Source organism: Trachemys scripta, chromosome 5, assembly GCF_013100865.1.
Source record: "Trachemys scripta elegans isolate TJP31775 chromosome 5, CAS_Tse_1.0, whole genome shotgun sequence".
NCBI classification, from domain to species: domain Eukaryota; kingdom Metazoa; phylum Chordata; order Testudines; family Emydidae; genus Trachemys; species Trachemys scripta.
Window position 1 is genome coordinate 98,049,632 of NC_048302.1, and position 13,740 is coordinate 98,063,371.

Genomic DNA, 13,740 nt, shown 5'->3' on the forward strand with positions numbered 1-13,740 from the left:
GAAAACACTTGTCTATGCCTTCCATTTGAATAACTACAAGGCCAAAGTGCTGTTGAAAGTGGACTTTTGTGGTCTGCCTCTTTTGCATGACCACAACACTACAGGCCAGCAGAAAGAACACCAGCATTCACTGGCTCAAATCATGGGCCTTTGTGATGTCCCAAATGCAGACCTGATTGAAGATCCAACAAAAGAAGTCCTAGGATTCTGCCTTCCCCATAGGCAGTGGCCTGCACTCAACTGCATTCAGACAATGCATGGAAGATGTGGATATCTCCTCCACAAATGGAAAATCGGAGAATCTCCAAACTGTGCTATGAAAACCACGGCTAGGGGAAAGACTGGGTACAAACCATGCAATACATTACAGACAATTGCCCCCTTCACACTTACAGTAGTGGCACAAGGGGCATCCATCTAGCTACCCTACAAGCATTAGAATGGCTGTTGAATCTCAATATTCAATTTTAATTCCAGCCTGTTGCTTTTTAAATGCCATACAAAAGAAGAAATAGAACAAGCCATATATTAAGATCACCTGTGGCAGGACCACCTCATCCACTACAGAAGTGGAGCCACCTCATTTTCTTTGTTTGGCATGCTAATGGACGAAATGAGGAAGAATACATTCTGCTAGTAAAGTGATACACTTTTTTGTCTTCTGCATGACTTGTCTGATGTTTTCAACAACTGCCTTCATCACAAAATACCAAATGTCATCATAATCCAGGTATTTTTGGAAACGCGAGTTCAGGAGTGAAGAGTTCTCTTCTCAAGAGATTAAGTTCTTGTGACGGGGTATTGACCCCACACTTGCTCTGAAGAGGTTATGGTACGCTAAGAAAGGGGCCAGTTAGCCAGACAGGCCACAGCTGAGGGGGATCAGGTAGTTTAAGTAATCCCCTGACTGAATAATGAGGAAGCCCAGCTGAGGAGGAACAAGCTGGGCTGGGTTTATAAAGACAGGAAGTTAGCAGAGGAGGGCTGCAGGGAAATAGGCTGTAGTCACTCCCTGGGAGAAGGGAGGTATGTCTAGGGTCTACACGGACAAAGTATCCTGCAGTTACCCTCTGGGAGGAGTGAGTTTTGGGGCTGGCAAATCTGGGGGGCGGGGAGCAGCCAGAAGGTTATGAAATGCTAAAGCAAAAGGTAGTAAGATAAAGAATGGAACAGACTGTGGCTGCTGATTAGATGGTCCATGAGCTGGAACCCAGAGTAGAGAGCAGGCCTGTTTCCCCTATCAGCCACTGGAGAAGTGGCACCAGCTGAACAGTGAATGGGAAAACTGCCTGAGCCCATTCATAAGAAGAGACTTTGATACCCCAGAAGAGGAGGACATGTGACTTAGCCAGAGGGCCAAGCCATGGAGCATCTTGCCTCACTGAGGGCCAGGAAGAGAAGGCAGGCGTGCAGCGAGAGGTGGAAAGGATGTGTCGGACCTGGAATCAGCTAATCCCCAGAGCGACCAGGAGGACGCTCACTAGCGGTAAGCAGACCCTATGACAGTTCTCCACAAATAATTTTAAAAGCCCATGAGGGAAACTGAAACTCCCATTCTGCCTTGACCAAAGGGTATTTCCCTTCCAACTCATCAAAGTTTGTGATAATTCCTTGACCTGAAAAGACTCATGGCCCATCAGCTCCGCCAAGCAGTTGACACAACTCCTCCATATTTTGCACTGCAGTTCTCTGTGAAAGAGGACTCTTGGTCAAACAGCTGGCCTACAAACAGCTCCCCCCACTCTAGCAGTGCCCCAAACTGGCTACAGGGTCTGATGGTGCAAAGGATAGTGGCATCTTCAGCTGCCTCCAGGATCTTGAAAAAGTAGCTGGCATTGGCCTGGCTCTGCAACACCAACTCCAGGCTGGTGGCCAGCATGGCGGCCATGCTCTGTCCTGACAGCACCATCACCTTGCGCTACCTGCGCCACTGCTGCCAGCTGGGCCCAATGGGAGTCTTCTATTGCCAGAGTCTTCAGGAAGGTACTTAAACACATGCCTAGCTAACTGCAAGATGATGAATGACTTTTATATTCATTACTGATATTGTTCCACAAAAGGTATGGAAGGACCAAGTTACTGCAAAATACAAGGTGAAAAAAGTTCATGAGTGAAATCCTAGTCCCACTGAAGTCAGTGGGAATTTTGCCATTGACTTTAATGGAGCCAGGATTTTACTCCATATCTTTCCAAACCTGGTCATGACTCTGCAAACACAGGGGATAGTTTAAAAAAAAATGTTCAGAGTTTGTTTCATTAGTCATCAAGGATTCAATAATCTGCCTATCAAATTCATTTCTGTGTTACTGCTGACAAAATTGTAGTTGGAGCAGTAATTATTATATGTAATATGAAGATGCGGTAACTTAAATGATGATCAAAAGAAAAGCAGTAATGATGTGATTAACATTAACCCAAATGTTGAAACTATATGTGACTTTAATTTCTAGAAAGACAGCACCATAACTTGGATGTGACATTATTTCCTCTTAGGTGTTTTGTATTTTTAAAACAGACAGTTTCATTATGCATAATTTTCAAGAGGAAATGTTATTAATTTGTTACTGTATTGTTCTTATTTACCAGTAAACACTCTTACATAGAGCAGTGGATTTTTCCTAGTTGTCTTTTTATTAATAACAGCAGTCTTCACTTGTGATGCTTTCAGCACTTCAATTTGACAAAATTATCATATTACTTATACTTTTTTTTGTTTTGTATAGGCTTCTATTTTGTGCCAGATTTATCAATAATTACACTATTTTTACATATAAATCAAAAATATTTTCAAAAAATAGGAAGGTTAATTATATATCATAATTGAATAATTAATGTGATAAAATCTACCTGTAATTCCAGCCCATAGTTTTCCCTGCAGAATTCTCTCAGCTTCGGACAAACATGTTCTCTTAGTGTACTTCTTTCTGCTACTGTATCTGTGATAGAAAAAAAAGAATGGTGTTAACAATATTTATATTAACGCTATATTTTTATGATATATATAGATTTATGGAGGAAAATAAACAAGTCTTGAAAAAATGAGTGAAAATCTAATAGGGGGATTTCAATACCTAAACTTTATGTCCCTGGATGTTATGTTTAATGTAAATTTGTTATGATATTTAATACATCCATCTTAATACATATTTTACTAGTACTCTTCTGTAAAACATGACTGAACTGACCCTGTAAAGTCAGCAGTCATATGTCAACTTGACTTTTATTTAATTTTCAGGGAGCTGAATTTTACTGATTAGCAAAACCTCCAGAACAAAGAGACAAACCAAAGATTAGGTAGGTATAGCAGAATATCCATAGATAAATCAAGGTTTCATTGCAGTAAGAGCAAAATTCTGCCATCATATCTTCACCCCCTCTAATTTTGTAATCTCTTAAAAGAGGAGCATTGAAATAAGTATACAAAAATGCACCAATCCTGACACCCACATGTGGCCTACAAGTCTGGGTATGCAGATCCCCAGAGGCCTGTTTTCATAATAAAAAAAAATTGGAGATTACTAAGACTACCTCTGTTCTTCGAACTGTGGATTTGATTCTCATCTCGCATAGACATACTTGTGGTAGTTCTCATCTGAGCAAGTGCACTAAAAATAGTATTGTAGCCACAGTAGCGCAGGCAACAACGGCACCCAGGGGGTTCAGGCAGGTTTGTACTCAGGACGGCTAGTACAGTGCCACCACTGCCCATGCTACCATGGCTACACTACTATTTTTAGCATCCTAACTCAGATGAGAGCTAGCAAGAGTATGCCTACATGAACTGGGAATAACACCTCTAGTATAGATGTAGCCTTAATATCAAAGATCCTAGCAAGTGCTCTCTGTCAGCCACCCACTGGGACTGCTGTGAGGGGAATCCAAGCCTCTGCTGGTCTATGTTCCCAGTGTGTTTCAAGCTTTTAGAGCTGCAGCAGGCTGTAGCACTGGTTCCTCCCGTGGCTTCTCTGACACATTTCCTGAGCATTGACTCTATCTGTCTGTTCCTCTTCTAGGAAATGTGGGTTCTCAGCCCACCTGCTGTAGCCCTCTAAGACCAGCACTGACCTCAGAGATACCCTGATTATTCAAACTTTGCCCCAGGGGTACAAAGTTTCTTGTTTACAGTTTACCCCTCTCAGGGGCACACAGCAGTTCTGAAGCAGTCAACACATACATACACAAACACTTTGCACAGTCTTAAACGCCTTTATCCTCTTTTATACTTAATCAAGTAAAGCACAGGAGCGCACTGATCATACAAAACAACAAACACTAACTGCATGTCCCTGCCTCACTTTCTTCACCACTCCAGGGCATTCTTTGAGCTGGGGTCCGAGTTCCCGGGATTTTGCAGAGTCCTTGGGGGCCAGCTGGGCTCAGGAAAGTATGTAGGGCACTCTTACCTCATTTAAACCCTTTCTGGCCACCTGGTCTCTTTTGTTCTCCTCCTGGTACTGTTCCACTGCTCCTACTTTCCTTCCAGAGGAAACAGCTAAACTAGGGTTACCATATTTCAGCAAGCAAAAAAGAGGACGGGAGGAGCCCCGCCCTAGCCCCGCCCCTGCCCCTCCCACTTCCCGCCCCCCCAGAACCCCCAACCCCCCCCTGTTCCTTGTCCCCTGACTGCCCCCTCCTGGGACCCCTGCCCCTAACTGCCCCCCAGGACTCCACTCCCTATCTAAGCCTCCCTGCCTCTTGTCCCCTGATTGCCCCAACCCTTATCTACACCCCCACCCCCAGACAGACCCCTGGGACTCCCACGCCCCATCCAACCACTCCCCACCCCCTGACAGCCCCCCCCAGAACTCCCAACCCATCTAAACCCCTCTGCTCCCTGTCCCCTGACTGCTCCGATCCCTCTCCCCACTCCTGCCCCCGACAGCTCCCCCACAGAACTGCCAACCCCCCCCGCCGCTCCTTGTCCCCTGACTGCCCCCTCCTGGGACCCCTGCTCCTAACTGCCCTCCAGAACCCCAACCCCTACCTAAGACTCCCTGTTCCTTGTCCCCTAACTGCCCCCTCCTAAGACCCCCCCAACTGCCCCCCAGGACCCTACCCCCTACCTGTACCCTGACTGCCCAAAACTTTCTCCACTCCCCCCAAAAAGCCCCCCCCTGAACTCCCGACCCCCTCCCCCGTTTCTTGACTGCCCCCTCCAGAACCTCCCTGCCCCTTCTCCTGCCCCCTGGCCCCCTTACCCTGCTGCTCAGAACAGGGTGTTGGGCTCTGTGCGAGCCGGACACATGGCTGCGCTCCCCAGCACAACAAAACCCGGTCCCTGGCCCTGCACAGTGCTGCCGGAGCCGGGCTGCAGGGGAGAGCTGCCGGCTCAGAATGCAGGGCGGAGCTCCTCTACAGCTGCTCCGGAGTCCAGCCCGTGACTTTCCTGCAGCCCTCCCAGCCGCTCGCTCTGCTCTGCCGGGGGAGGGGGGAAATCCCGGACATTTTGAGTTATTTACAAATTCCCCCCGGACGCTATTTTTAGCACAAAAAGGAGGACATGTCCGGGTAAATCCGGACGAATGGTAACCCTAGCTAAACTGGTTTTTCTAAGGATGCAGCTTCTTTTTTGCATAACTGTTGTGAGATCTAAGTACTGTCATTAACCTTAACCTTTCTATCTGTCTGGGGTATATACGCTTTACGTCAGTTTCAAGTATTTAGTTAATTTATTTCAAAATAAATTATGCAAGTATGTTTGTAACAATACAGACACACGCAAAAATTCCCCCAGGAGTAGAGTGGCAAAGAAACCTCTATGACAACCCAGTTCCTGTTTCTCTAACCCCTTCCCCCCCCAACCCCAGAGTCCAGGCTGGGGGTTAGACACCCACAACTCCTCCCTCCCAGCTGTGGTGCCCCCCCTTGCTCAGACACCTGTCCCCTCCCCTCCCCCAGAACCCAGGGATCCAAAGGGAGAAACAATCTGATGTTTGGTCCCAGGCTTGAACAGAGTTTCCTGTGCACCATCCTCTCCTTCCCTCTGGGCATGCTAGGAACTGCAGCTGCCAGGAACCCTCTAGCTCCTTCCCAGGAGCAGTGTCTTCCATATGCAAGCTGGGCTCTGCCAGGTCCAGTGGCCCCTAGTGGCAGCTAGCAGCACTGCAGCCCATTTTTGTGGGGAAAGGAAATTCTGCGTGCAGAATTTTGCAGAAATGAATGTGCATTTCGCAGTGGCACAGAATTCCCCCAGGAGTAATGCTTTCAGGCTCTGTGAGCAATAGTGTATCCACATATATATAGGCCCTCAGGAAAGAGCAGCTTTTCATAACACAACTTCACAATATCAATCAGAATTTATAAGTTGTGCAGACAGAACCCCAAGTGATCACACTATGAAACCAAAGTTCTTATTAAAATACTATCTATCCAAAGTAGCTTTGGACACATTTATTTATAATTAATTGTTGAAGAACTGTACTGACACGTTAGAGCTAAATTAGATGGTTCATCAAGAGCTATCTCAAGTAATCTGTTTCATAGCCTGAGAAAGTGGGACACGGCTATACCTACACTGCAAACACGTTAAACATGTTTCGTAGCCTCTCAATCTAATCCTAAAAAGGTGTAGGTTTGTGGATCGGATTTTGTTATGGAACGACACCTACTCTGCGAGTCAGTAAGGGATGGGGAAAGGCACAAAGTGATTTTGTCAGTGCAAGGTTATTATTGGAAATAAAATTATGCTTGTGAACGACTGGGTCTGTGTGCCATAAAATGAAAAGTAACAGAGCATTCATTTATGAAAGATAAAGTAGAGCTGTGGCAGTTCGAGCAATATTTGTATAACTGCTTTGACATTAAAAGAGCCATTTTAAAATTGACTTAACAATCCTCTTATGTTGTAAGCTACAGATGTCCACACAAATCAAACAATATGCCATGTTTACCAATGCCATAACTGACATATGAATGCTGATTCTGAGGTCCATTTTCGCAATCTAGAGTTTGAGAGTGTGTGTGTTTGGGTGCATAATTTAATTAGTTAGATTAAGTAGTTAATATTCACACATATCTTTGAAGTGCTATATAAGTATGAGGTATTATCACAATTTATTATTGTAAATCAATGAATGTATTGGTTTGTTTTGTTTGTTATATTTATCTAATTTAAACTAAAATCTAATTTTATTTTATTATCATCTATTACCAATGAATTGATTTTTCTGCTCCCATACATTGTGAAAGAAACAATATTTTTGAGGGAAGATGTCTTCTTGGATTTCTCCAGTTTCCCTCCCCTCTGTTTACTCCTTCACTATCTCTTCGCCATCAAAAGATCCAAGCTTCTCTGATGCTCCCATTCCCCACAATTTTCTTTCAAACCTATGAAATCTGCATCAAATTGAAAAAAGTGTGCTATAAAGGTTTTAAAATATATATCTACATATTAAAGTCAGGCTATCTTTAGTACCATAGGTTCTTTCTGCATAAATCTCTGGTGGAGAGAAAAAAATATAACTAAAATACATTACATTAAATATCTTTTCTATACATAATGAATTTATGGTCTGACATCTTAAATTATGTTTAACGTATTAAAGAGAGAAAGGAAGATTCAGTGATTAGGGTGGTAGGGGACTTGAGAGACACAGGCTCAATTCCCTGTGTTACCACAGACTACCTGTGTGACCCCAGGCGAGTCACTTTTAGTCTCTCTGTACCTCAGTTCCCCTCCATGTGTTAAATGAGGATTATAGTACCTTCCTATCTCACAGGGATATTGGGAGGAAAAATTCATTAAAAAGATTATGAGGTGCGCAGATACTACTGTAACAGAACATAAAATAGACGGCCTACTAAGGAATGAAATACTGCCTACAATGGCATGTGACTCATTGGCAACTGCCAGTAGCAAAAATCCCCAATGGCCAGAGACAGGATACTAGATGGGGAGGGCTCTGAATTACTACAGAGAATTCTTTCCTGGGTATCTGCCTGCTGGGTTTTGCCCACATGCTCAGGGTCTAACTGATCACCATATTTGGGGTCAGGAAGGCATTTTCCCCTGGCTCAGACTGGCAGAGACCCTGGAGGGTTTTCACCTTCCTCTGCAGCATGGAGCACAGGTCACTTGCAGGTTTTAACTAATGTAAATGATGAATTCTCTGTAACTTGAAGTCTTTAAATCATGATTTGAGGACTTCAGTAACTCAGCCAGAGGCTAGGGGTCTATTACAGAAGTGAGTGGGTGAGGTCCTGTGGCCTGCAATGTGCAGGAGGTCAGACTAGGTGATCACAATGGTACCTTCTGACCTTAATCTATGAGTATATCAGAAATGTGTTTAATTTATCAAAAATATTTTACAGTATCAGTTTCTACACTTATAGCCATTGAAGTATTGGACTTCAAATTTGTCACTGATCCAGGATGAAATATTCTATGTACTTTGCCTTGAGCCAGGATAATTTTGGTGTGAAACAGTCTACCAAAAATAGAAAGTCTCATATTCTTAAGAAATGCAGTGTTTCCTTAAGAAAAACATTTACATGATGGCGGGCCATCAACTGATATCTGACTACAAAAATACATACCTGTAGTAGCATCAAGTGTCTTAGTGACTGTAGAGAATATATTTTGCTGGAAATTCAGAAGCCCTAAACATTACTCAATGGAGAATCCTGAACCAGTCTGAAATGATCTTTTCCTATTTTCCAAAATGTGTAAAAATAGCATTGTCTCTTACAAGCAAGCAACTGACCGTTGGGACATGAGCATTCAGAAAAACAGTTTTAATTGGCTAATGCTATCCACAGTTACTAAAATGACCAATATCATAGCAGACAAAATAGTCTCTATATTGAAAAGCTAGAATGAGGAACAAAAGTAAAGATCCACTGAAGGGCAAAAATATGGCGTGAACCATGATGGTTTTTGGTCTGGGGAACAAAATATAGAGCGTACAAGTCTGCCACCCTCACTCAGGTTGTGTGATTTCAGTGGCACTACTTTTGGAATTAAGTATTCCTCAATGTGATGAGGGTGGTAGAACCTAGTTCAGAAAGAGAAATAAATCCAGCTCATCACACAGAACAGTCCTGAATTTTTTAATGCTCCAAAAATCAAATAGAGCTAAAGCTATTTGTCTAACTGGAATTCTGTCTGGTATTGCAACAAGGTACCCTACATTTTTAACTCCTGTCTACAAATCTTAATGGAAAAAGATAAAACATTTGTTTAACTGGAATTCTGTTCATTTTAACTCTTATTTGTTTAAATTGCACTGTCCTTGTCAGACTGGGAATAGAGGCCCTTGTTGATTTTGTGATCCTTACATGCATGTCATTCCTGTATGAGCCCACCAAGTGTTAGAGGCCCATGTGGCTGTAACAGTTGGAGATCCTGCGGTGGTTGCAGATTGGAGGGGAAATTTTTGCCTTAATTCTTTAAGTTTCACAGACTTGCAGGTTATGTCTGAAGCTAAGGACATAAGCATGTTCCACCTTTATGATGAGGCTACTCATTCAGAAACAATATCATTACCATAGGACCTCACTAATTCAGAAGTTTTGGTACTTTTATTAATGAACAATTAAGAATTCCTGTTTTTTATTACTTTATGAAGCTTGTCTTTCTGGAAATGGAATGGCATGTAATTTAAGATGGGGCAGAGTAATTAGGATGGATGACAGATAGATTTTATTTAATTAAACCAGTTTAACTTGAGTCATACTGACAGAAAATCTGTGAGGTTGGCAAGTTCCTAAAAACTGGGAATGTCACAGACAGGCAAATTTTAACTTACAGGCTGCTGCAGACGAAGAGATTACTTAAATGACATTCTTCCAGCTGCCAGAATGAACTGGTGGCAACAGCAGAAGAGTATTTTATCCTAATGTTAATCAAGTACTCTGAAACCCAAATGATAGACCCAAAAGCTATGATAAACTGTAGTCACAAAATTGTATTTGCAAAAGTGGAGGATGAGTTGAGACTTTTTTAAAATTCAGGGCTGATATAGATATCAAACCAACAAAACACTGTGTCCTTTGTCAGACACAGCCTCCCTGAATGAATAATTACCCATGAGCAGCAACTCCTGCAGATCACTACTTCCCTGAGGGCACACCTTGTATCATTACAAAATGCCCTGCCTCATTCAGGGTCTGAACCAAAGCCCACTGTAATCAGTGGAAAGACTCCCATCGACTTCAATGGGCTGTGGATCAAGATAGCATGCACTTTACTTTGCAATGTATGAAGCAGAGCTCCTGGTGGTCACATTAGAAAATGCACATTGTATGATGCAGGATGCTTACAGAGCCCTGCCTCATTTGATGCGTAAACCTTCAGTAAATTTTTGATGATGCAGCTAAATTAGCCATATACACGTGGCCCGCCTTCCTGCCAAATGATAGGTGATCACTGTTTATGTGACGTATGATTTTTTGAAAGCTCATAGATAAGTCAAATCACAGCTAGTTTTCATCAGAATAATCAAGTGTACTGCTTCTCTGAGTGGTCTATTTCCTATGCTAAATTTTAATTTCTGAATGCAAGCTCTTCTGTTAGTAGTTTTATATATATATAAGGTGAATGGTTTTGACAAGTTTGAGACAATACGATTCACTCATTTTCAAATCCAAGAATGTAAAATATACACTCTTCCCTTTATATATATATAAAGGGAAGAGTGTATATTTTACATTCTTGGATTTGAAAATGAGTGAATCGTATTGTCTCAAACTTGTCAAAACCATTCACCTTCTGACTAATACCAGACATGGAACAGTTCTGTCCAATCGATGAAAGTTTCAGAAAGATATAAGCAAATGAAAATAGGGAGTTAAAAAGGAAAATTGTAGGCAATCAACTCTTTGCAATCACTAACACTTCTGCCATAACAATCCTGCCCACACAACTATTCACTATTCCCTGAGGCACACCAGCAGCCACAGTGGCCCAAATTTGGCAATGGGGATGAGAAAATTTGTAGAGGTTAATCCCACAAATTGTTTACAAATCCAAACTGGTCTTCAAAGGTACAGAACATTTAAGTTTACAGCCTATTAATGTAACTGATACACATATGTAATGATTACCTGCAGTGAAAGTCACAGCCACAGCAGTTGTATGGGCCATAACAATGTGATTGACTGGATAGGAGTGTTGTGCTACCCGACTCGCAGAGGACAGTAGGAAAGCTGTTGACTGACACAGCAGACAACATTTGTGACGGGCAGGCAGCTAAACCTGGAACCAAGAGAGAGAGAAAAAAGCAGCCTTTGCAGCTGCTGAGACCACCACACAAATGAATGCTATATAGCAGGGGTAGTCATTTTGTCAAGGCCCAAATTTCTTGGTCAAGGTAATCAAGGTCCAAACTCCAGAGAAAATAAAACAATAATAAGTAAATAAAAATATATCTGGGTCCGTTCAAAAGCGTCTGGCAGTCCAGATTTGGCTCACGGTTCGCCTATTGACTAGCCCTTCTATACAGGGTCACACAAAGTCCAGAGCCGTCCACAACATTAACAGTGATCATTTCTTCCAGGGCTGCTCCTTGTGTACAAGGGGTGAGCAACATGCTCTATCATAATGGATGCAGCAGACTTCTCTCTTCCTATTCTCAGTGTGCCAGCCCTGTTCCATGGGCAACCGCAGAGAGGTGGTAGGGCTTTGGCCCTGCCTCTTCTATAGCCCCTTTTTTCTAGCTTACTCCCCCCGGTGATCAGGACTTGTGCTCTTTTGAACACAGGAGGTACAGGCATTGTTATCATTAGATGCTCTTGTACAGTCATAGAAGTGGGGGTGGGGGGACATTTTGCTGGCACCTCTGCCTTTGCATGAGCGAAGGGCGTCTCTCCTGATCTAACCCTAAATGCATAGCCATTCAGAAACCGCACTGAAGAGCATGGTATAAATACAATACTTAGCTTTGTTGGGGTAAGTAGCATCATGGGCGGCACGTGAGCCCTCCCTTCGGGGAGGCTAGCCACACAGCCCTGCCTCTTCTGCCCAAGGCCCCAGCCCTACCCCCATCTGCGGGAGCCCCAAGTGCCCTCCACCCCATTTGTGGGAGCCCTGAGCACCCTCCCCCCCATCCACTGGAGCCTTAAGTCCCGTCCCCCTGCAGCCAGAGGAGCCCTGGCCGAACCATTCCAGGCCGCCACTTGGCCTCAGCACCGGCCCCAGCACCGGGCCGCCACCTGGCCTCACCACCAGTCTGCTGACTTCCGGCCAGCAGCAGAGCTGAGCTCCTGCCAGCTTGGGGGAGAGGGCAGAGCATGCGCAGGGCCAGGGGCTGGCTTAGGGGAGGCTTAGCCTCCCCTACTCTATTATACCCGCCACCCATGGGTAGCATAGATGCTTGGCACAAAGAACATTTTTGTGCTCTACAATATTATAACGTGTGTGCATTTTATTTGGCCATCTGTACAAATTTTCTGTTCATTGCCATGAAACTCTGCTAGAAATAGCAGAGTATGTGGTGAAAATAATACTGAACTTTACTTAGTAGCAATACTGAATAAGGGCATTACTTCCATACCTAATAATGATAAGATGCTCACATTACCTTAGACTTTTCAGCAACTCCTACTAAGCAGTTTTTTTTTTACCACATTTAGCACAATATCACTTTGTATTACTCGTGTTACTAAAAGCTTTTGAATATCAATAGGAAAATAATGTTCTCAAACCTTAAATATTATGGAAACCTTGTCTCTGCATATAATACCATAATAATAACAGTAATTTGCATTTCTATGGTGCCCTTCATCTGAGAATCTCAAAGCACTTTACAAACATCAGGCTAGATTCACAGAAACTGGCACATAGAGATGAAAATTACATGTCCCTGAGCTACTCTGGACCCCGGAGCCCCTGGAGAAATTCACACTGAAAGAGGGCAGGCTGCGTTGCTGCCTTCTCCCTCCCTTGGGTTTCCGTGAACAGGGACCAATTGGAATTAGCAATTGAAGCTCCACAAAAGCCCATTTAGGGTAAGTTGTTAAGGGGACACGGTGAACCAGCTCACTCCCCAGCCTCCATGCTGTAAAGATAGGATTATGGAAGATTATAATTTAGAGACACTCCCTAATACGGGATAGTATTATGAATACAGGTTTCAGTGGTAGCCATGTTAGTCTGTATCAGCAAAAAAACCCAAAAACTGAGGAGTCCTTGTGGCACCTTAGAGACTAACAAATTTATTTGGGCATAAACTTTTGTGGGCTAGAACCCACTTCATCAGATGCACGAAGTGAAAAATACAGGAGCAGGTATAAATAAATGAAAGGATGGGGGTTGCTTTACCAAGTGTTAGGTCAGTCTAAGGAGATAAATCAATTAACAGCAGGATACCAAGGGAGGAAAAATAACTTTTGAACGCCTAATCTGATGGTATCCAGTTTGCAAATTAATTCCAGTTCTGCAGCTTCACGTTGGAGTCTGTTTTTGAAGATTTTTTTGTTGAAGAATTGCCACTTTGAGGTCTGTTATTGAGTGACCAGAGAGATTGAAGTGTTCTCCTACTGGTTTTTGAATGTTATGATTCCTGATGTCAGATTTGTGTCCATTTATTCTTTTGCGTTTAGACTGTCCAGTTTGGCCAGTGTACATGGCAGAGGGGCATTGTTGAATACAGGAATTTAGAGATGTGCCCTGGAAGCTGGGGTTGAGAACACCATGTAGCTGTGTACAGCAGTTCACCACAGAAGCTCTCTAATTTGTTTATTAAAAGTTGTATTCCTTTCTCATTCACTGGTTTGGTGTTTAATGAACCCCAAGATCATTAC

The 13,740-nt window shown here is 43.2% G+C and overlaps 1 protein-coding gene across 1 annotated transcript in view; it reads right to left on the bottom strand.

The window, feature by feature from the left end:
- The window catches only part of NWD2 (NACHT and WD repeat domain containing 2), a 135,311-nt gene that overhangs the window by 83,119 nt on the left and 38,452 nt on the right, over positions 1-13,740 (bottom strand). The window contains exon 2 of the mRNA XM_034772686.1: positions 2,848-2,936. Within this exon, the coding sequence (XP_034628577.1) occupies positions 2,848-2,936 (89 nt within the window). The remainder of the gene's footprint in view (positions 1-2,847; positions 2,937-13,740) is intronic.